This window comes from Gobio gobio (genome assembly GCF_949357685.1).
Source record: "Gobio gobio genome assembly, chromosome: 18".
In the NCBI taxonomy this organism is placed as follows: domain Eukaryota; kingdom Metazoa; phylum Chordata; class Actinopteri; order Cypriniformes; family Gobionidae; genus Gobio; species Gobio gobio.
Window position 1 is genome coordinate 22,865,412 of NC_137111.1, and position 24,202 is coordinate 22,889,613.

General features: G+C 36.8%; 1 protein-coding gene across 1 annotated transcript in view; it reads right to left on the minus strand.

Moving 5' to 3' along the window:
* The window catches only part of wdr27 (WD repeat domain 27), a gene marked incomplete at both ends in the record, with an annotated part of 70,864 nt that extends 49,412 nt beyond the window's left edge, over positions 1–21,452 (minus strand). The window contains 20 exons of the mRNA XM_079842250.1: positions 1,145–1,266; positions 2,346–2,443; positions 3,535–3,656; positions 5,759–5,880; positions 7,260–7,349; positions 7,784–7,893; positions 7,993–8,064; positions 9,239–9,323; positions 12,544–12,617; positions 12,908–13,041; positions 13,461–13,519; positions 14,851–14,948; positions 17,279–17,381; positions 17,505–17,631; positions 17,728–17,798; positions 17,913–17,964; positions 19,580–19,693; positions 20,100–20,224; positions 20,374–20,518; positions 21,297–21,452. Coding sequence (XP_079698376.1) covers positions 1,145–1,266; positions 2,346–2,443; positions 3,535–3,656; positions 5,759–5,880; positions 7,260–7,349; positions 7,784–7,893; positions 7,993–8,064; positions 9,239–9,323; positions 12,544–12,617; positions 12,908–13,041; positions 13,461–13,519; positions 14,851–14,948; positions 17,279–17,381; positions 17,505–17,631; positions 17,728–17,798; positions 17,913–17,964; positions 19,580–19,693; positions 20,100–20,224; positions 20,374–20,518; positions 21,297–21,452 — 2,079 coding nt within the window. The remainder of the gene's footprint in view (positions 1–1,144; positions 1,267–2,345; positions 2,444–3,534; positions 3,657–5,758; positions 5,881–7,259; positions 7,350–7,783; positions 7,894–7,992; positions 8,065–9,238; positions 9,324–12,543; positions 12,618–12,907; positions 13,042–13,460; positions 13,520–14,850; positions 14,949–17,278; positions 17,382–17,504; positions 17,632–17,727; positions 17,799–17,912; positions 17,965–19,579; positions 19,694–20,099; positions 20,225–20,373; positions 20,519–21,296) is intronic.
* Positions 21,453–24,202: the final 2,750 nt, after the last annotated feature.

The window sequence follows — 24,202 nt, forward strand, 5'->3', positions numbered from 1 at the left end:
GACACATATTAACAAATTACTGTCACTATAAAACTTTGATGGGCGTTCCGTTTCCGAAAATATATGCACAGACTATACCAATCACAACTGACTGGGTCATCGGACCAATCACCGCAGATTAGCGTCACGTAAAGGCGGGGTTTTGAAAAGTGAATCACTAAAGGAATCATTTGAGAATCGCTGTCAAAACAGGTAAAAATTAATGCATATTATAAGAAAACTAAAGTCTTTTTTGTCATTGCATGCATGCAAAACTGTTGTTGGGGACTTCTAAAACAATATTTGGAACATTTTAGATGCCATGATAGGTGCTCTTTAATATTTTTGTGGAAACTGATACATTTCTTTCAGGATTCTTTGATGAAAAGAAGGTTCAAAAGAACAGCATTTATTTGAAATTGAAATCTATTGTAACATTAAACTGACTATTTTTTTTTTTTTTTTACTGTTTTCATAAATGTCACAACTGCAATGACAATATTTATCAGTAACATACAATTCAAAATAAAATTATTTTATTTTTATTATAACAAAATTATTTAAATCACTTTAAGAGCTAAATTCCAAATATTGCCAAATGTTTTCAAATTTAATATAACAGGACTTAAAATGAGGACAAAAATAAGAAGTTGCCAAATAAGAAAACTGTAAGGATGATTTAAAAAAAAAAAAATATCTTTAACATCTGGCACAATCAGTCTCTGGATTGTTTCGGGAAACTGTACACATTTTAGGAAACTGTATAAATGAAGTGACCTGTTTACACCTGTTCACTTCATGTATTTTACTGATCGGATAGCCTAGGCACATACATTTGTCTCTGCAAAACGAACTCCAATCTTCAATTCCTGCTCTATATGCAAATATACCCCTGGTCTTTTCTTGAAAAGAGATAATGCATAAAATGAACAGGTGTAAACAGGCCCTAAGTCTCCCTTATTTGACACAACTGTTTTAGGTCTTGGAGTCTTTACTAATGAGCTGATGAGAAGAATCAAGTGTGTTTGATTAGGGAGTGACGTACATGTGTACTGTTTGGGGTGCCTTCAGAAACAATGATGGGAAACCAGTGGTCTACATAGTATAACAATCCCTAATTTCAAAAGAACAAGGAAAATTACACCATAAGGTTTTATTCTCCTACCTTGTTCTGGGTGAGATGGTGAACAGCTCTACTGTGGGCATCAGGGATTTGAGTGGCTATACAGCCTTGGTTCATATCGAACACCTGGATGGAGCGGTCAGCGCCAGCAGCCAAGATGATATCTGATACACTGCGGTTAAAGAGGTACACTGAACTTACACTTTAGCTTGAGTCCTGTCACCTTTAAAGAAATCCAATTTTCTGAATAGTTCATGACTTTTATAGAACTACCACATTATACATTATATATTATAATCTGTGCAAGCTTTATTTCATAATCCAAAGTACACGCAGACGCTGATGTGTTCCCCTGCATGTATTGCAAAATCAGGTCCACATTACTTTACGTAAGGATAGGCTGAACTGTACGAATTATTAACAAACTGCAGTGTTCAGAACATTTATTGCTTAATAAATTAAATGTAAAACATTTAATGAGGAAAAGGTTTGGACACACTTGTTTCTCAAGAGAAATCTTTCATGTCTGTGAGGCCAAAAATGACGGAGTATTTTAAGTTGTTTTACACTGTCGTGAGGAAAAATCAAGCAAAGCGTGTTCTTCAGGTTCAGAGGGTTAAAGTCATCATGAAATCAATATGGAAGTTTTTGGGCTTTTAGTATGAATATGTTAGCCTTACATATATTATATATAAGCTAGTGTGCTCCAAAACAATGACAAGAAGACTTACAGTCCCTTACTTCCACCAAAATGGATCAATGATTTTGATGACATCACACTGCACTTCAGCTTCTCATCAGATTTTCTGGCCAATCAAATGCTCTCTAGAATCTGAAGCATCCCACCCCCAAATAGATGCTGAAGCTGCGGCTAAAATCGGTCACTTGTTCACACATTTACAATTTTCTACATGGTGAATGCCACATAGTGAACTATATAGGGGATAGGGAATGATTCAGACAGTGTAAATATGCTTTCCATTGAGGCAAATTAAGTCTGGTTTCATGTTAGTGTCACGTGAACCTCCGTCTACTCTGGTCCAGAGACACCATAGCACAGAGCGGATCATATGTGCGAGTCATTGCAGACCACGAAACGTATATTTTTTATAGACAAAAATGTAAAAGTTAAAGGTAAAAGTTAACTGTGTTGTTCAGGAATATTGCTCATGCACTGACACCTTCAGCTATCACTTTTTGAATTGAGCAAAATTTAAATTCTCAGTCAGGTTTTTTAGGATACACGAGTAGAAGCCATTGATCGCTGACATTGAAGTGATGTCTGTTCCTGACGTCATGCTTAATTTACTGGCCAGTTTGGACTTGCTTCTTTGCTTATACCTGTGTTTTAGGAGAAGGAAGAGCAAAAAAAAAATTAAACACATTCCATAACTAATGATTCTGAAATAATTTCAGAGTTGTTTATATGGATAATAACAAAGCATTGCAGTAGCAGTGTGGACATGAGCCTGATGTGCAAATATTGCACATAGGTAGCACACTCCTTTTAATCCTGACGTGAAATAATATAATATCATACAGAAGTTTATAAAATAATATAATTCAGAAGTTTATATTAAGCAGCAAACTGCTTCCAAGAAAAATAAGATTTTTTTTCTTGAAAAAGCACCAATCAGCATATTACAATTATTTCTGTAGGATCATATGACACTAAAGACTGGAGTAATGGCTGCTGACAATTCAGGTTTGCAGTTAAAGGCATTTTTTACAAATTAAATATATTAAAATAGGAAATATTAATTGTTAATAATAAATAATAATTGTAATAATATCTCATGGCAGGTCAGGAAAACAAACAAACATAGCCCTTACACAGAATTACTGTATTTTTGATCAAATAAATGCAGACTTGCTTCAAAAAAATTATAAAATCTTGCCGACCCCAAACTTCTTTTAACAGTATCAACTGTAACCGCATATGGACCATTTTAGAGAAATATGAAAACAAGAAAAAAATACAGTCTTTATTAGAGTAGAGATTTTCTACCACCTTACATAATGCTGAAAGAGGTCTTATGCACATAATTATTCTCTGTAAGAGGGATAGAAGATTTTCCATCATAAATAGAATATGATGTGCAATATCTGGCTCATGTTTCATATGCATCTCTTCCAGGGATTCCCCAACACTTATGTTTAGGCATATAAAGATAGGGTTTCCTCTCTGATTCTTCAGAAATAACTCCACTGACGAGTGCTCCCCCCTCTAGAACAGACATTCATACTGTGACCATGACCACACAAATTCAACACAGCATCCTAACCTGTATGTTATATTAAACAGCGTTAACTAGAGTTTAAATTAAACTAGAGTTTAAATTGGCAGACCAGATGTTCAGTTGTTGTACGGTCATCAATACCCTGCGTTTACTGTTACGGTTCAATTAACTGCTTGTGTGTGTGTCCCGTACCTCTTGATGTCATCTCTTGTGGTGTCCAGATGGTAAAGGTACAGCATTAGATTTGATCCTGACGCCAGCAGTAAAAACTTGTCCAGATAATAAAACTGAGCCGTTCTGATGGGCTTTGTGAACTGGAGAACCATGAAGTTAAACAAACAGTGCATAAACAGACAGTCAGTTAGTCACATCAACATTGCAGTTTAATAATAGCCTTTAAATAAGTGCTAAGTGCATTCATATGTCACACTGTATAAATTACAGCACCATATCAGCTTAAAATATCAAGATCTCAGTCATTTTCTTTTTTTTTTACCAAAGATGGAGTGTGAAGAGATAAATGAGGATAGAGGAACACAGGAATGTTGTTTTTTCTGTCTGGAAAATATGAGATTATTGAAAGTCAATGAGAGACAATTTGGTGAGTGGAATATGAGTGCTACTGGATTTTTAGTGTACTTGTATGCAAGCACGTGAATGTATGTAGTTTCTAGCTTCATGATTTAAAGGGTTGATGAACTGAGAAATACATTTTCCCTTGAGCCTTTGATATATAAAAGTTAATCGTGATATAAGAATATCCTGTAAGTTTCAGAGCTGAAAACGTCCTTGTTAGTCAAAGAAAAGCTTTTTTGATACCAGGCCCAGAAAACGAGATATCTCAGAATATGTCGAAGGCAGAAGCGCTGCCTCAAGCCCGCCCACCGACTCGTGGAGCTAAACGGGTCGCGCTACCGAGCAATAAACATGCGGTTCCAGCTCACGTGCGTAAGACATTGCGCGTTTGTTCGCTTCATTTCACCGCAGAATCGATTGTAAACAAGATACAGGTCGAGACTGGATTTGCAGACATATTGAGATTAAAACACAATGCTGTGCCTTCTATATTGAATCCGACAGGATCGGTGCAACACACTAATGTGAATTTTTTTTTTTTTTTTTAATATGTGTTAGTATTGCATTGTTACAGATCGTTTGATATATCTATTGATTACATACCTTAGCACGCTGTCACAGGCTGGAGAAGGTGTTACTGGTTCATTTGTGATTAGACTCGGACTTGTAACGCCAGTGCTCGCAAAGGCCAATGTCCCGGGGCTGTGTGTTTTTCAGACGGGCTACCAAAACGTATCACCAGCCTGCCGACGGCTATCTTAAATAGTGAAATAACATTCCTTTCTTGCGCGCGTGCGTGTGTGTGTGTGTACGGGTTGCGGTTATTCATTGATCGGGCGGGCCAAGTAATACAAACATAACATTCCAATCAATCGCAGGTGGATGAGAGATGAATCATTGTGTTTGTTTGATAAAAGCATTTCGCGAGTCCTGTGAGCGTCCCCAGACGCTTTCAAAACAATCCCCACATGTACTGAGGGAGCTGAAGCTCATTAAATATGCAAATCGTATCCAATCCTAGCCGTGGACGTTTACTTCCAAGTTTTCAGTGCGGCACGCCCATCAAAACCGAGCGTTTTTCAGAGAGCCTCAAAACCATGGCAGAAAATAGCCTATTACTTATTAATTATGATGTTTTTGAATGTAAAAACCACGCGAACGTCATAAGTTGACCCCAGACAACAGTATACAAAAATAAATAAATGTGCTTGCCAAACATTTGTCTTCGTTTGCATATTTACTTGAGTGTATTTCTGGCCAAAACGTCTAAAATGTATTTATACTCAGCTTTCAACACGAAGTAGCCCAGTTTATTATTGCAGACTCAGGATTTTTTCTTTAATATAAATGACACAAACGCTGATGCATTGGGTCATATTTGGCTCCACAGATACACACACAGGTGCACGGGTCCTGTAGACTGGGTGGGAAGACACCAGAGAGAAACTGTAAGCCAGAATGTGACTAAAGAAAACTGATTTGAATGAACTTCAGTTGTGTTGGGAGTTCTGGGAAAGGGGGAAATTAGGGTTTAGAGAGGTCTGCAAGTGTTTAGAGCACTGATGTGCTGACCAGGGGACTGCACAGATGCCTTTGATGTCCAAACAGAGGAATACTGCCAATAGAAACACTTCTCACAGGAGTATGCATTCAAATGCAAATTCATTTCTTGAATCTTAAAACTTTTCTTCACAAACTTTGCTCATTTGTTCACTCTGAGCTGGGCTTGACGAGAATTATGGGTACTGCAAAAGCTCAGAACTAATATAACCTTAGTTAAATTCCTAAATTGCTCATGTCAGCGCAACGACTGTATTTGGCTTAATTGTTGATACGTTACCATGGTCAGAACAGGTTCAGAAGCACTTGCAGTCCAGATGCAAAGGGTGGGGTCCTCAGACGTACTCAAAAACCACTGCTTACTATGACTCCAGCATACAGTGTTCACAGCCTTACTGTGCCCTGCAAACAGAAAACAACAAAGCCAATTGAGGAACAACATATTGCCACCCTTTATTGAGTTCTCTAATTCTGATGCCAAGGTCCCCAAAAATGATCCCATTGCAAGCAACCCCCTACTAAAACTATATAGGCTAGGGATGCACTGATATGAACATTTTGTCTGATACCGATAACCAATCATTCATTATATTTGAAAGGTGATAACCAATATATTATTGGCTGATAAATCTAAATGCATTTTTTTATATAATTTTAGAGAGCCTGATTACAAAAAAAAGTCTCACCAGTAAAAGCTATGTCCTGAGCACACAATTATAATGTTCTCATTATAATTTTATGTAGCTTATATGACAGACTTTGCTCTGCACATATTGCACTTAACTGTATTTTTCGTTTCAAAGTGATTTCAATTATATTTAAAGAAATTCAAAACCATCATGGCAAACAGTGCGCTCTGATCTGAAGTGTCTCAACTGAAGGAAATAATCCATTATTTATCGGCTTTAATATATCGGCCAAATTCACCAGGCATTCTTCCAATGCTCCGTGGTCCAGTTCTGATGCTCACATGCCCACTGTTGGTGCTTTTGGCGGTGGACAGGGGTCAGCATGGGTACCCTGACTGGTCTGCGGCTATGCAGCCCCATACGCAACAAACTGCGATGCACTGTGTATTCTGACACCTTTCCATCAGAACCAGCATTAACTTCTTGAGCAATTTGAGCTACAGTAGCTCGTCTGTTTGATCAGACCACACTGGCCAGTCTTGTCTCCCCACGTGCATCAATGAGACTTGGCCGCCCATGACCCTGTTTTGATAGACACTGACCACTGCAGACCAGGAACACCGAACAAGAGCTGCAGTTTTGGAGATGCTCTGACCCAGTCGTCTAGCCATCACAATTTGGCCCAATTACAGACTAATTTAAAATGTTTTCAAAGAAATTAGTAAGGCTGATATAATAAAGACAACAATGTCATTTAAATTTCAGTGCATTCCTGTCAAAAACTATTGAAATTTGTATTGTTATTGAAATGAATGACATGAAATGTTGAGTGACATGAACTGAAAACACAAAATATTTAGGCATATTTTAATATATGTAAGTTTGTAACACGTGTGTGGACTGTATTTAAGTTTTTCCTTGTTTAAAACAATCCTTAGTCCAATGAAAAGAACATCTATTTCAGCGAAAGGAATATCAGAATTCCCAAACTGTCAGTTTCGGCTGTCAGTGTCAAGTGCTGTCAGAATAGCATGTAAAATATTCAAATCCTGAATCAATTTCTTTGTGCCACTCATTCAGGAAATGAAAATAAAAGACATGCAAAGGAATTTTACAAAAATAAACACTACAGATCTGAAGCTCTCCCACTACCTGTGTAGACAGCTGGGTTGCCGGTGAGTGAAGAGTTATACAACAAAACTGAACTGTCTCCAAGACCACACACAAGCTGCTTTCCATCTCCTAGACACAAAAATAGAAAGTTAACAGACAAAAAATTATGGCATAATTAGTTAAAAAATGACACTCCTGAGGCGAAAGTCCTAAAAAAAACTGAAGCACTACAGTACTCTTAAAAACAGGCGTGCACAACTTTATTGTGTTTAACTCCAGGAGTCTACTCTGCTTTGCTGCTGCTGCAACAATATATTGCATCTTTATGTGAGACCACAGGAGAACCAAAAATGCAAATAATCAACAGGCAAATGATCTAAAAGCTATTAAGTGCTGTTGGTCATGCATAAAGTTGGAAAAGAAACTGTGTGCTATGCAATGTTAAGCCAACAAAATTTAGGTTACTACAGTGGTATAGGGCTACACTTTGTGTAGAAGTGTTTTTATTTTGACCATAAAAAAAACACATGCTTGAAGCCTAGTGTGATCGTACTGTTACTCACCGGAGTACTGTAGAGAGTTGACTGTGGTTGGAGTTGTGGAAACCATCAAATGAGCGTAAGGTATACTTGGTGCTTCAAAGTGCAGTGGATACTCATGTAATAGGCCTTTCCTATTGAAAAACAGCACAGATTTCAGCAGAAGCTACAATAATCTTATTGAGTACTGTTGCATTCTTGAGACTCTGTACTGAAACTGGCAAAATACTTACGTATTTGTGCTAGTTGTTGAGGCAGAGTTGGTTTTCTTCTTAATGTTGGTCTTTGGTCTAAACATTGTCCTACTATAAAAGAGATATATTATGTTATAGTGTAATTCCTGAAAAAAATCTAATAGAACACCCTAGTTTTTCATACAGGGTACAATACAAGGTTTTATACATCACATGAAATCGGAATAAATAAGATTTCCATTGATGTAGGGTGTGTTAGGATAGGACAATATTTGGCAAAAATCTGGAATCTGAGGGTGCAAAAATCGCGCTTTAAAGTTGTCCAAATGAAGTCCTTAGCAACGCATATTACTAATAATAATACATTTCTGATAAATTTACGGTAGGAAATGTAAAAAATATCTTAATGGAACATGATCTTTACTTAATATTCTAATTATTTTTTGCATAAAATAAACATCAATAATTTTGACCAATACAATGTATTGTTGGCTATTGCCACAAATTTACCTGTGCGACTTATGACTGCTTTTGTGGTCCAGGGTCATATTTGTGATCGGCTTGCGATTCTACCAATATAGACTGTAAAGACATCATGAAAAAACGTATACCAAAATGTATTTAAAATACGTTTATTTCAGTACAATTGCAGGGTATTTTTAAAAAATTTTGTATACTTAGCATATAATAAATGTTTTTTTTAAATACATTTTGGTATATTTATTTTTCACTAGGGTCTCCAAGGTCCTCTTGTTCCTTCACTACATAATATTGAAACAAAAAAATCTTAAAGCAATAAAAGCCTTTCAGTAAAGTGAGTCTGAGCAGGCCTGTAGGTTCCGTGGAAACGGATTTAAACAGTGTTTAAATGAATATTATGCTATTGACCTCAGATTAAACTCTGAAGTTACAGCATGGAAGATATTAGGTAAGAGCACAATTAGAGTAATTTGATGTAAGTCACATTTCAAAGCTACCAGAACATAGCCTGAGTAATATTTGTATTATAATTCTATAGAACTTTTCTGTCTATATTAATTTAGTTCCTAAAACGAAGCTTTGACATATGCACCATTTTATAAATATCTAAAACTCTCATTACACACACTGAAGGGATGAATTTAACACATTTTCTAGATGTTGTACTCAACAACAGTGTGCTTGCTCACAACTTTCAAAGCCTGAAACCATGCAAACTATATGCATGTAAACCTAAACCTGTAAAGTTTGTTAGAATTCTGTTCTGACCCTAAAATGCATTTCTCTGTGTCGTCTACTGACTTACTGAGGAGCTGCATTGTATCCTGATGACTTCACTTGTGTGTGAAAAACTAAAGCCCGATCCTTCACACTCTTCTGACAGCTCACACCTAGAAGACAAAAAGAGAACAGGTCACTCACATAATTAAGATCTACCTACATGTAGTCTGAACATTATCATAATCGTGTGCCTCTAACACTATAACTTGAAATATGTTTGACAGATTATGCGCCAAATGGTTACTCAAGCATGTAATAACCCAACCGCTGTAACCCAACTATTTTCATAAATCTCATAATCACTCTTCAGACTCTTTCTGCTGACATAATAAAATAATTTCAACTTAAATCAATATGTCTTGCCCATATATTTATTTATTTGGTAAGAAGCTCTGCTTGAGTAAGTTATATAAAGTCAGTAAGTTATTATGCCAAAATATATCCCTTCAGGATAACACACGGTTTTATTTTGTGATACTGAGCATTTGACTGTACATTTTACCTGACTAAAGAGTTATTGACCACAAAATGTATACTAATAGGCACTTATTCAAATAAAAAGTCGTATTACAGTAAAAAGAAGCCATATGATACAAATCTCAACCTGAAGAACTGACATTTTTCCAAGTTTCCTTCTCTTCAGTGAACTAATTTTTTCCAGCTCCATTAAAACTAATGCACACTTTTCCAAAAATGGTTCCTCTGTCAACCACAGACTAAATGTATATTCTGAAAAGTGGCTTATAAATGCAACTACTTTCTAAAGCAGGTTTGTCCAGTCCTGCTCCTGGAGGGCAAATCTCCTGCTAAGTGTAGATCCAACCTGCCCTGACACACTTGCCTGGAAGTTTCTAGTAATCCTAAAAACCTTGATTAGCTGGTTCAGATATGTTTAATTTAGTACAGGGACAGCCCTGTACTAAAGGCATCAAATGGATAAGGATTAAAATCAGTAAAATACGTTAATGTGAAGAAATAAATTTTTGGACATTACAAAAAGGTTTCTGCAATGAGTTCAGTCAATACAAAATCATGTACAGTATTCATTCATAGCTCATACTTATTACTGTGGTATCCCAAATTGTTTCATTTTACATTGGCCAATAGTTCTGAAACAGTGTACCAAAGAGCAGTGGTTACGGGTTATTGTCAACAAACCACATCCTGACATACCCATTCTTCAAGAATGTTACACTGTTCTGAGAACAGTGATCAGCCTGTTATCAGACCTTTAATCACAGAAACCCTAAATTGCTGGAGCCTGACTAGTGCATGTCAAAGCCCAGCAGCATGAAGAAAATGAGTTGTCCTAGTTATGGTATTGACTTAGGCCCCAGAAAAAGCTATGGAATACATTTAAATCTCTGAGGATATGTAACTCTAGTAAGGAAGAGAAATAATGCCCAGTTGGAGATGGAAGAAGAGCCTCCCTTAAGGGAAAGAGAGAGAAATGATGATGATGGATTGCTTTTACATCTATTAGACATACACTATATTGCCAAATTGGGGCACCCCTTTAATTCATTGAATTCAGGTGTTCCAATCGCCTCCATGGCCACAGGTGTATAAAATCAAGCACCTAGTCATGCAGACGCTTCTACAAACATTTGTGAAAGAATGGTTCGCTCTTAGGAGCTCAGTGAATTCAAGCGTGGTACTGTGATAGGTTGCCACCTATGCAGTCCATTCTTGAAATTTCCTCACTACTAAATATTCTACGGTCAACTGTTAGTGGTATAAGAACAAAGTAGAAGCAATTGGGAACAACAGCAACTCAGCCATGAAGTGGTAGGCCATGTAAAATCACAAAAGCACAATCTGAGGCACACAGTGTGCAGAAGTCGCCAACTTTCTGCAGAGTCAACAGCTACAGACCTCCAAAATTTGTGTGGCCTTCAGATTAGCTCAAGAACAGTGCATAAAGAGTTTCCATGGCCAAGCAGCTGCATCCAAACCTTACATCACCATGTGCAAAGCACGCCGCCACTGGACTCTAAAGAAGGGGATATGTGTTCTCTGGAGTGACCAATCACACTTCTCTATCTGGCAATCCGATGGATGAGTCTGTGTTTGGAGGTTGTCAGGAGAACGGTACTTGCCTGACTGCATTGTCCCAAGTGTAAAGTTTGGTGGAGGGAGTATTATGGTGTGGGGTTGTTTTTCAGGGGTTGGACCTGGCCCTTGGCCTGCACAGAGTCTGACCTCAACTGGATAGAACACCTTTGGGATGAATTCGAGCGGAGACTACGAGCCAGGCCATCTCGTCCAACATCAGTGCCTGACCTCACATATGCACTTCTAGAAGAATGGTCAAAAATTCCCATAAACACACTCCTAAACCTTGTGGAAAGCCTTCCTAAAAGAGTTGAAGCTGTTATAGGTGGGCCAACTCCATATTAAACCCTATGGATTAAGAATGGGATGTCATTAAAGTTCATGTGCATGTAAAGGCAGACGTCCCAAAACGTTTGGCAATATAGTGTATAAGAATCATTATGCAGTTAAAACACACACTCAAAAAGTGAAAAAAGTGAGCTTTAAAAAGTATTTTATAAATTATTCTTCTATTCTATTTTAATTGAGAATAGGAGGGAGATTGGAAGTACTACTGCAGGTCAGTATGTGGGCCACGTATATTATTCTTTTTGATTAAATAAATGCAGCCATGGTCAGCATTAAAGGCTTCTTTAAAAAAAAAAAAAATTAAACATAAATTAAACATATAGCTTACCGACCCCAAACATTTGAATGATAGTGCAGCTTATACTGTGGTATATATTAATTATGTCAGTTTATTCTATTTCAAACTTCATAACTACCACATTTATTTTTATGGGTACATTATTGTCTTTGGAATAATATGCAGTGATGAATCATGAAAATTAAGACCAACATCATGTGTTAAGAAAATAAATAAGGTACATTCTGATTTAATGTTGGATTCTGTGGTTATCAAAACACTGTATCTGTGTGACTTCAGACACCAGATGGCATCAGACTGTTTTTACTGAAGATAAATATTTAGGAGTGACAGTTTCATTAGACGGATTCCTTTCCATGTATTTCAAAAGTATTTCAAATAAACCCAAACTGCAGTTTATAAAGACGCTTCTGTGCCTAATGAGAACTTTCTTTTGAAAAGCTTTATTCTGATACAGACCTTTCGCCAGGCCAGCAAGATTAACATCTTGGACAGTAAGTTTGTTAGCTTCATAAATTTTACCATAGAGGGGTGTCGATGACACTAAAATGCTTGTTAATCCAAAGGAGGTGATTTATTTATTTGGCAAAAAAATGTGTGTGTGTGTGTGTGGTTTTGTGAACTCCAACCTATTTTTCTCTGAGGTTTTGGGCCCTGTTTTGCCAGCTCAGCATTCAGAGGGGACATAGTCATCATAGGAGAGCTGAAAAATGGCGAATATAAAGGGAAAAAATGGCAGAAAATCAAGAGGGGGAAAAAACAACATAAATAGACTTCTATTACTGGAAATAATAAAATACAATTGTTTCCATTGTGGTAGTTGACTCATCAAGAATAAGTCTACAACAGACAATATGTCTACTAAAGACAGTTCTGGCAAAACCAAAATCAAACATTGAGTAAATTATTCTTGGATTGCGTTTAAAATGATACCCTGCATATCTTTAAATCCAAGCACCTCCTGAGCATAGGCTGAAAGATAAGTGTTGTTACCTGGGTATGACTGAAAGTTGCTCTTCCACAGAGAAGCTCTTCGCCATCCTTAAGCAGAGCTCGTCCAGCCAGACACTTTTAACCTCAAAAAGGATGACTGAATTCCCAAATAGAGAGGTCACCAAACAGCACATCTAACCAGAAAGAGACAGGATGAGGGTAGTCCTCATGTTATACTGTCATACACAGACCACTTTCCTCCCAGAATGCAAACCACAGCCAAACCTTGTAAAAACTTTACATCTTAAATAATCCAGGCTTTTAGAAACTGTAAACTGCTAATTGCAGGGCTGTAAAAATACCAAAGGTGCTATACATGTGAGCATAAGGTTAACTACAGGATTCATTAAAAAATAGCAAGTAGGACTTCTATAAAGGCGAACCTCACAGTTTGCCTTTAATATGGAAATATATTACGTTAAAAAAAATCTATTAAGAGCTGTACAGACATGGAATACTGTAAACCAATTAAATATTGTATTTGTATACACGTTGCACAGATGGCCTAAGAGTCATTCTTTTACAGACACCAAAAATTTAGCACAGTACTTACATTGCCACCATGTCCATGGGTGATGGCCCATGATCCTGCCATTGAAATGCTAAGTCCACCTGTCAGGGGAAAATTTGCCACTCAACAGTTAAAAGTGAGATTTAGAGATAACCAGACATTTAAAGGATTAGTTCACTTTAAAATGAAAATCATCCCATGATTTACTCACCCTCAAGCCGTTCTAGGTGTATATGACATTCTTCTTTCAGACGAATACAATCAGAGTTATATTAATAAATATTCTGACGCTTCCAAGCTTTATAATGAAACTGGCCTGAATGAATACCACCTTCCGTATTCAACTTGCGAAAAAAGCGTAACTGGTGCGACATGACGTTGTGTAAGTGTTTTGAACTGTGCGAGGCGTTACACTTTCTTCGTAAGTTGAATACGGAAGGCGGTCTGGCGGAAACTAGATATTTCACTTTATAAAGTTTTAAATATGGATATGTATCTTACAAAAACTCACCAATTTGCTTCACAAGGCCTTTATTAATCCCCCAGAGCCATGTGGAGTATGTTTATGATGGATGGATGCACTTTTTTTGAGCTTCAAACTCGTGGGCCCCGTTCACTGCCCCATTCATAAAGCTTGGAAGAGCCAGGATATTTATTAATTAACTCTGATTGTGTTCAGAAAGAAGAAAGTCATATACACATAGGATGGATTGAGGGTGAGTAAATCATGGGGCAATTTTCATTTTAAAGCAAACTAATCCTTTAATGACTACAGTAATTCTGTCTCAGACATTCTGAACTTGATTTTGGTTTGGAATAAATCAGGGTGAGTGTTTAACCATGGGCCAGTTGCATCAACATAGCCATTATGTTAAGACTGTGTCTTAAGAACTAATTTGACCAACTAGCCGTTAGATAGGGGTAATCAATCAGTATATTTTGTGGTATGAAATTAGACTAATCTAGGTTATGTAACTGACATAAAACAAGTTATGAAAAGTCTTGAAGATCAATATTTGATGACTAACTTGTAAGACTAGTCTTAGCAGTTTATGCAACCAGCCACAGGAGAAATTACTGTATTTGAAAGAAGACAAACAGTCATTCTTAACCCTCAGAAACCCAAGCATTTATATTGATGGTGACTTTTTCACTGTTTAAAAGTATTTCTCGAAAGCCACTTGATGTTTATGCATATTTTTGAGGTGAATTTTGTTTTGAGGCTGCAAGATTTTACCAATGTTATCATTGTTATCAACCCTGTTGTACAATGCATAACATTCAAATGATTGATCACTATGACCCACTGTTGCATTTATTTGTATTACATTTATGCTATCTAAGTGTACATTGAGGATAAAAATATACACTTGACAAATGGGTCAATTTGAACCTAAAATGTGTTAAGTATCTCCAAGAGTTAAGTGAATACTTATTATGCCTTTGAGTGGAAGAATCGTGAGAAGCTCTGAAGTATCCAGGTCAAGCAGATACAGCCCATCAGTACTTCCGATCCACACACAACTTCCTCTGTGGAAAAAGTACAAAGAAGAGACTGTTTACCAAAAGACACTAAAAGGAACAAAGGCCTGGTTAATGTAACTGAGTAAAGAGAAAAAAGAAAAGAAAAGAAAAACGATTTCTATTGTATAGGCCTACTGTAGTCATTCAAACTCACAAAGTCTCTATAATTGAGAACATCTATGAAAGCCTGTAATATTCAATTGAAACTAGAGTGGCAGACTTAATGATTAGCGATAGCACAAGCTTGCTCTAAAGGAAAGCTGCACTAAAATTTTGAAAAACTTGATTTAAGTTGGGGTTCAAACCTGTCTTATTGCATTGCAAATCATAAAGTGGCAGGGGTCAAGGGTCATCTCTCCTGTCCAATAAACTATAGTTGTTGGGTTAACATGTTGTTTTCTATGAATCACTGGGGCAATGGGAAGAATTCATGCAGTTACAGCTAAACGTGTAAAAGAGTGTGTGAAAGAAGAAATTCAATATATTTTATATTGCAATAAAATGTAATGTTTTTGTTTAAGTTGGAAGCGCTTAGTATTAATATTTTGGAAAACAAGTAATTTTTGTGACCTTGTACATGACAGTGAAGACTATCAGGGTCTGCAGACATTACTCCAACATATTTGATATTACAAATTTTGATGATTTTCATGATCATGATGATGACTTCATTGCTCAACGCTGCAAAAACATGTTGTAGATAGAAACCCTTTGATGCAAACACACAAACGCACTGGAGCGTTTGCCAAATATTCTTATTATGCGATTATTACAGTATAAACTGAGGTTGCTCTTGCTTTCACTTGAGGGTGCTTGCTTTCGTTGCCTCGGGCTGGCCCTGGAAGTCAGGGCTAAAATCAGGACATAACCTACACACCCCACAGCTGTCTTATGCTTCCAATCATTTTGTCATAGCTCTAACAGTTGTTTGGACAGCATGAAACCAGTAACAGGGGTATAATGACTTCCTATTCGGACATTTATTATCTGTATTAATGATTTTGTACGCCATTGAAGACAGGAACTGCACGCTCTATATCATTGCCAAATCTTTACAATGTCATGACATCAACAGTAATGATTGTCAGTGTTGGGCACGTTACTTTAAAAAAGTAATTAGTTATAGTTACTAGTTACTTCTTACAAATAGTAACTGAGTTAGTAACTGAGTTACATCATTATAAAAGTAACTAATTACCAGGTAAAGTAATTACTGCGTTACTTTTTTTTCCCCCAAATGTTCAAATATGTCAAATAACTTGGATGCCCCCAATATATTATGTTAAATGAATTAATTGGACACTAAATAGAATAAATTATTATTATAAAACATTGTACATTGATGTGCACTATTGTAATGTTGCTGTGGGACAATGTGAGAGACAAATATTGTGTAAATATTATCAGTACTATACTTTCCTTTGGTAGTGGTGCTCACGTCATCACCTGGGTTTTTAGCCACTAATTTTGTGGCATATGATGATGTGAGGCGCTTCAGAATCACTTGCCACCGGCGTGGAGAGACTCTTTCTTCCTGGGCATAAGTTGCACGTTACTTAAATATTCTTACCTTTCACCTCAACGAGGGAAAAGTACCGCTTATACTTCCAGTTTGCGAAAGCTACCTTTGAAGTCGTTGGACCATCGCTGAATGTGCATATGCTTGTACGTCATAGGTGTGTGTGTGTGTGTGTGTGTGTGTGTGTGTGTGTGTGTCTGTGTCTGTGAACCATAGACCGTGAAAAAAAATAGGTGTGAACTCAACCTATCAACTTCAACCTTGTCTCCCACCCACCAATCATCATCAGTTATGTGTACCACCGCACCCACCCCCAACACGCATGGAGGGTGCGCGCACACACACACACACACACACGTTGCAGGTCCGACTGACAGAGAGAGCCTGTTCGGATGAAAAGCGCTCCAGTGAGCTCAATTATAGTAACGCGACTAACGCCGCATTTTTTTCCTCAGTAACGCTAACGGCGTTGTAACGGGAGAAACAGTAATTCGTTTGATTACTCGTTACTGAAAAAAATAACTCCGTTAGTAACGCCGTTTATCTGTAACGCCGTTATTCCCATCACTGATGATTGTTAATACATACTCTGTGCTTGTGAATACATTTTAGCCACCTAATAAAGATTTGACTAATAATATGCTGCAGTAAGCAGTTTCAAATGTACAGCATTGAAAAATGGCCAACTACAATTCAAAAAATTGTGGTACGTGTAATCTAACCTTCCCATGTCTGCCTTACATAATTTCTCACCCCAAAAATTCCACAACTGCACAACCAGATAAAGGTGAACAACAAAAACAGGCGAAAGACAGACCTCTGCTGCAGGCTAGCATGGCTGGACTGTGGTCTCTGTGCCCAGATTCTCAGAACAGGCTTTGCTGTCTCCACTGTTCCTCTCACATCATTATGAGTCGTTCCTAGCAAAGCACACAGATAAAGCTTACATTGAAGCAGATGTATCATTTTCCGCAGTGGGGTAGGCACATGAAAAACAGTAGTCATACGCAGTCTGAATTGTGGCTTGTGGTTTTTTTTCTAACCATCTGTTCTATTTTCAGGTGGGTTGATTTTCCTGAGGTTTCTCTCATGCTTCTGTTCAAGCTTCGAAATGTCCAGTTTTGTCACCAAGCGGCATTTGTGGTCCACAGGGAGAGTGTAGCACCAAAGCTTGAATCACAGAGATTCCAACATCAATAAAGTGATATATGGATTGCACAAAAGAGGCCGAAAGTCTTTGTGTGTGTGTGTGTGTATATGACTCACCTGTCCATCACCAGACCCTGTGATAAACTGACTGTTTTGCTCCACGAAGAACAGACTAAGCAGTGGAAACGCTGTGAAACAGAAACATCTTCATTACATATTCTCTACATTTACAGGCTATAATAATGATCGAAGAACTTCAATTTCTGTTGTATAAATATTGGTGTTAGAAATTATACACCGACCTGATAGAACAGCAGATTCAAAGAGAATATCCCCCTTCCTCACATCCCATATCTGATACAAAAAAAGAAAGCTATAATATGCTAAAATGTAATGGGGACAGTAAGTTGTTATGCCCCCAGTTTCACAGACAAGGTGTGTAAAAAATATTATATATATATATATATATATATATATATATATATATATATATATATTAGGGCTGTCAAAAGATTAATCGCGATTAATCGCATCCAAAATAAAAGTTTGTGTTTACATAATATATGTGTGTGTACTCTGTTAATTATTATTTATATATAAATACACACACATTCATGTATATATTTAAGAAATATTTGCATGTATATACAGTATATACATTTATATAATCTATAATATATATAATTATAAATGTTTTATATATAAAAAAATAATATTTTTTTCTTAAATATATACATGCTTGTGTGTGTATTTATATATAAATAATAATTAACAGAGCACACACACATATATTATGTAAACACAAACTTTTATTTTGGATGCGATTAATCTTTTGACAGCCCTAATATATATACATACACCGATCAGGCATAACATTATGCATCCACCGTCCTAATAGTGTGTCAGCCCTGAACCGTCGAGGCATGCACTCCACTAGACTCCTGAAGGTGTGCTGTGGTATCTGGCACCAAGATGTTAGCAGCAGATCCTTTAAGTCCTGTACGCGGCCTCCATGGATCAGACTTGTTTGTTCAGCACATCTCACAGATGCTCGATTGGATTGAGATCTGGGGAATTTGGAGGCCAAGTCAACACCTCAAACTCGTTGTTGTGCTCCTCAAACCATTCCTGAACCATTTTTACTTTGTGGCAGGGCGCATTATCCTGCTGAAAGAGGCCACAGCCACCAGGGAATACCATTTCCATAAAAAGGGTGTACATGGTCTGCAACAATGCTTAGGTAGGTGGTACGTGTCAAAGTAACATACACATGGATGGCAGGACCCAAGGTTTCCCAGCAGAACATTGCCCAAAGCATCACACTGCCTCCGCCGGCTTGCCTTCATCCCATAGTGCATCCTGGTGCCATGTGTTCCTCAGGTAAGCAACGCACACGCACCCGGCCATCCACGTGATGTAAAAGAAAACTTGATTCATCAGACCAGGCCACCTTCATCCATTGCTCCGTGGTCCAGTTCTGATGCTCACGTGCCCACTCCACTGTTGGTGCTTTCGGCGGTAGACAGGGGTCAGCATGAGGACCTTGAATGGTCTGCGGCAATGCCGCCCCATACGCAACAAACTGCAATGCACTGTGTATTCTGACACCTTTCTGCCTTATATTCTATCTCGCTCAAATCTGTACGCTTGCCCATTTTTCCTGCTTCTAACACATAAACTTTGAGGACAAAATATCCACTTGCTGCCTAATATCCCACCCACTAACAGCTAACAGGTACCGTGATGAAGAGATAATCAGTGTTATTTACGTCACCTGTCAGTGGTTATAATGTAATGCCTGATTGGTGTATACACACACACACATCTTTAAGTAATCTTTGAGGAATGAAAAAACATCTTACTGACCCCGAACTTTTGAATGAAGGTGTGTGTGTAAATACAATAACAAAAACTTAGAAAATCCATATTTAGTACAGTCATGCTGTTCTGGTTTGTATCGTATCTGTACCTTGAATGTTCTGTCTTCTGAGACTGAGATGAGAAGATTAGCGTCCCATGGACAGAACTCTGATGCAGTCACAGGACCAAGATGAGCTTGCAACACTCCAAGAACTTCCTCTTTCTATAGGAAACGCATATATAGTGGCCTCAGTTTTGTGTTTTGTTTATCTTAATGGAAAATACTGTATGTTTATTGTTTTATAATTTCATTGAAAGGTGTTTTACTACATACAGCAAAGACGATCATATATATATAAGTTTTTACATGTTTTCCTATTATACAGGACAGAAGTCGACGAGGGGCTTTTTTCTGATTTACTGCTTTTTTTTAGTATATCAATGTTATCGCTCATCTTTATGGGCTGGTCAATCACAGTCTGAGTAACGGAATGTTCTGCATGCAAGCTTTGTTCAGCGATTCATCTGGAGATGGGTCAAAAAGGCATTTTTTCCTCTTTTACTGTTTCATCATAACTGCTTTTGTTTTCAATTCACTGAGCAAAGATGGTGTACATCTTATTTCATACCTCTACATTCAATAGAACCACTCTGGAGCCCGAGCAAGCTGCCACTTTCGCACTCAGTGGACATAGTGACAGATGCACCACCCTGCCGAGCAATGTGCCAACAACTCTACCAGAGGCGATTAAACCTGGAACACAGATGTCATGGTTGTGAGATAAGTCAAAAAAAAAAGACAGACAGAGAATAATGGCTACATTCTTGAGTGGCACCATTTATATCTCTGGATGATTTGAGATTTTTTAAATCTATTTTTATAGGTCTACGGGCACTTATTACCTTCTTTGATTTGTCTGTAGCAGCGATGGATGTCCCAGACAATAACATAATCTTCAGAAGCACTACAGAGGATGAGACGATCACTCACTGTCCCAAACACCATGGCAGACACATCGCAATGGTGACCAGTAAGTTCCAAGGGAGACTACAGGAAACATTAAAAAGAGTTTTATACGTTTAATCCTAAATATATTTTATAAAAATACACATTATAATAACATGAAATATTATTACTAATTAAACAAACTTTATTTTATTCTATTTTAAAATGTAATTTATTCCTGTGGTAAATTCCTGATGGTAAAGCTGAATTTTCAGCATCACATGATCTTCAGTGTCACACGATCAGAAAAAAGTTGTTGCTGCTTAATAATTTGATGGAATTGTGATACATTTTTCAGGATTCTTTGATTAATATAAATTTCAAAATAACAGCATTTATTTGAAATATTTTGTAAGATTTGATTGTTTGATCAATTTAATGCATCCTTTCTGTATAAAAGTATTCATTTTTACAATTTTAAAAAAATATATTTGAAAAATTACTTAACCCAAATTTCTTAGAGTATCACAATTTCATCAAAATATAAAACACAGCTGTTTTCAACATTGATAATATTAAGAAATGTCTTGAGCAGCAAATCAGTACATTAGATTGATTCCTGAAGGATCATGTGACACTTACTGTAAGACTGAAGTAATGGCAACTTTGCCATCACATGAATAATGTACATTTTAAAATATATTTAAATAATAAACAAACATATTTTAGAATTATATTATAAATTGTAATAATATTGCATATTATTGTTTGTACTGGATTTCTGATCAAATAAATGCAGCCTTATTGACCATTATTTTCAAAAACATTAAATCTCGTTGTGGTATTTGTTGAAAACAGATATAAGTGCACAAACAAAGACCTCCAGGTTGTTGTTTTCATAAATCCTTATATTCTTGTCCTGCCATGGGACAGCAGAGTGGGAAGGGCAGCAGGTCAGCTGCACGTGGGACACTGGCTTATTGCAAGTTACAGCAAACCTCTCAACAAAATACTGCTCTGAGGTCACAGCAGCCATGGAGTCCCCAGTAGTCACCTATAACAACACACAATGAGAAAGTCTGAATAGAAAACAGTGTTTAAGTGTTTAGCAGGGATGGATGACATCTAACAGGCCTAGTTAAAAGGCACATTCCAAAATGCTTTCCAGGGGCAGATTAACGCATAAATTAACCTAGGCTATAGCCTAGGGGCCCACGTTATCAGGGGTTTTTGTAAATATTTTCAGATTAATCTAATATATGCAGTACTAGTAATTACTAGACATTGGTTTTAAAATAACAGGCAATTGATGAGCTCACAGCGCGCTTGGCGGATTAATGACGAGTCAGTTTAAATAGTAAACTCACACCACACAGGTGTTGTGCTGAATTTTAATTTCCTGTTTACCTGGTTGCCTAATCGTAACCCCACCATACCTAACCCTAATCCTACCTATACTGGGGACTCAGGGGGGTAATAATCTGGTGGGGGACACCTGTTATCAATGCCGTTTTCTAAACTGTCAAAAACAGGTACTGTTAATCTGACAATGTCCAAAGCCAGTGGATTAGAGTGCTGTCAATCACTGCCTTATTCTCTGCCCACTGTTGCATGTCAATTTGACGATGCTCGACACAATGGTATCAGAGCCCTGTCAGTGCTTTGGCAATGTAAAGCCTTTTTACCATACCATACCGCACCATGAGCCCTAGGGCCCAGTGCAGACCTTAATCTGACCCCAATGGTGTCCCATGAGATTTTTTATAAAGCATTGGTGGATAAGTAAACATGTTTTTTTTTTTTTTTTACCGGTTTGCCATGTTTGAAAAACTTTCATATAACAATAAATGAATCAAGCATGAAAAGCAGACATTGTTGAAACACAGCAATCCTTCTCTTCAAAAAGGGATTTTGTTTTGTCCCATCATTCTTGAATGTAGTTTGCCACATCACAATTTTACCATAATCTGTTCAATTCATTGAAACATAAATGGATTAATAATTATTAACTTTAATTACCACAGTGTAATATTCAGTTGTGAGAATAACATCAGAAATAACATAATTTGAACCATTTATAGAGAATGACGGGTAACGTTAAGTAAATAAATAATTTCATTCAATTTAAATGTTCTCAATTTTTACACAAATTGTAATTTCGACTGTATTTATCAAACTCCTATTAACCAAGTACTGTATAGAATATAGAATATATATATATATATATATATATATATATATATATATATATATATATATATATATATATATATATATATATATATATATATATATATATATAATGAGAAATGTGCTTATTTATAACTATAAACTAGCAAAATGGCCCCAAACTAGCTAGCCCCTGAAAGAAAGCTTTAAAAATCTCAACTATCATCTTCTGAAGGTTACGCACCTGCTTTCACAGACCATTTGTTTTGAGTTATAGGCCGTGTTTACACTGGATTCGTAGAAAGTGCCAATGACATCAGCTTCAAAAGTTTATTCCGTTCATAACGCACCTGAAAGGAAATTGCGTTACTGGTTAAGTATTACAACCCTGCCCATACATATGGTTTAATCACATATGTGTATGTAGTAACTGACGTTCAAACGTTCGTGCGTTTCAGTTTTTGGCCTGCTCCAATGGTAATTGCGTCGTGTTGCTTTGGAAACGGGAACCTTTCGGGACGGCACATCAGAAGGGACAATTGCTAACGTTTATTTTTATTTTTATTTACAGTCTATGGTTTGTACAGTACTGTTGACATGAGGGTTTAGGCGATTTTTAATAATTAAATAATTTGTGAGTATAGTGTACAGTGAAAAAAATGCATGCTGATACGACAGATTTATGAGAGTTTTGTGTCTCTTGATTATTATTTAATGTCTATAATAACAATTGACGTTGTTTAAGTCTAATATGAATAGCAATAACTGACGAGTTGACTGGTTGATTGGATACATCCGTATTTTCCGTAGCGCAGCTGATCTGTAGCCTCGGATTTTTTATTTACACAGACTGTCCAAACTTGTAGGAAACAGTATCAGTTTAAAAGACGGGGAATCAATCTTCTATGCAACATTGCCCTCTGGTGGTTAACTGCAGTCAGTCAGTTGAGTTAACTTACAAATTGAGTTACAATGAACAATTATTAAAGAATAAATGAAAGCAAAATGAAAACATAATAAATAGTAAGACGTTAAAGATGAACAGCAGGTTATTTGTGTTGTACAATAATATATGAAACATAGATTTAGGCTAGTTAGGTAATTGCATATGTATATCTTAACCCAAGCTCTCTACAGAAATCTTTATAAAATGGGATTCATTTAGACATTCCACATTTGTGAATATAAAATTACACGTTTGAGCATGTTGTCAATACTAATCATCATATTCACATATTTACAACAACAAACACCGTCTTTAACAAAATTATATAAAAGAGATATATTATTTTTTTTGTACAATTTAGTACAATTTGACAATCCTAAAATAAATCTTCTTGTATCGTTGCACGGGGGAAAAACACATTTCTTCAACACCAAAAGTGTATTTAATCATATTTTGTACAAATGCTGTAATGATGTTTTTTTAGCAACAAAACGGTCTGCGAGTCCACGCCCACATGGTTTCCGCCAATGAGTCTCAGCCAAACACACTGAGCTATCCAATAATCAAAGCGTTATCTACATATGCGTCCTCTTGGACACGCCTTAAATCTCCATCGACCAATCAGTCTATTGCTATAGTCGGTCAATCATCTCTCCCCGCCCAGGTTTTCT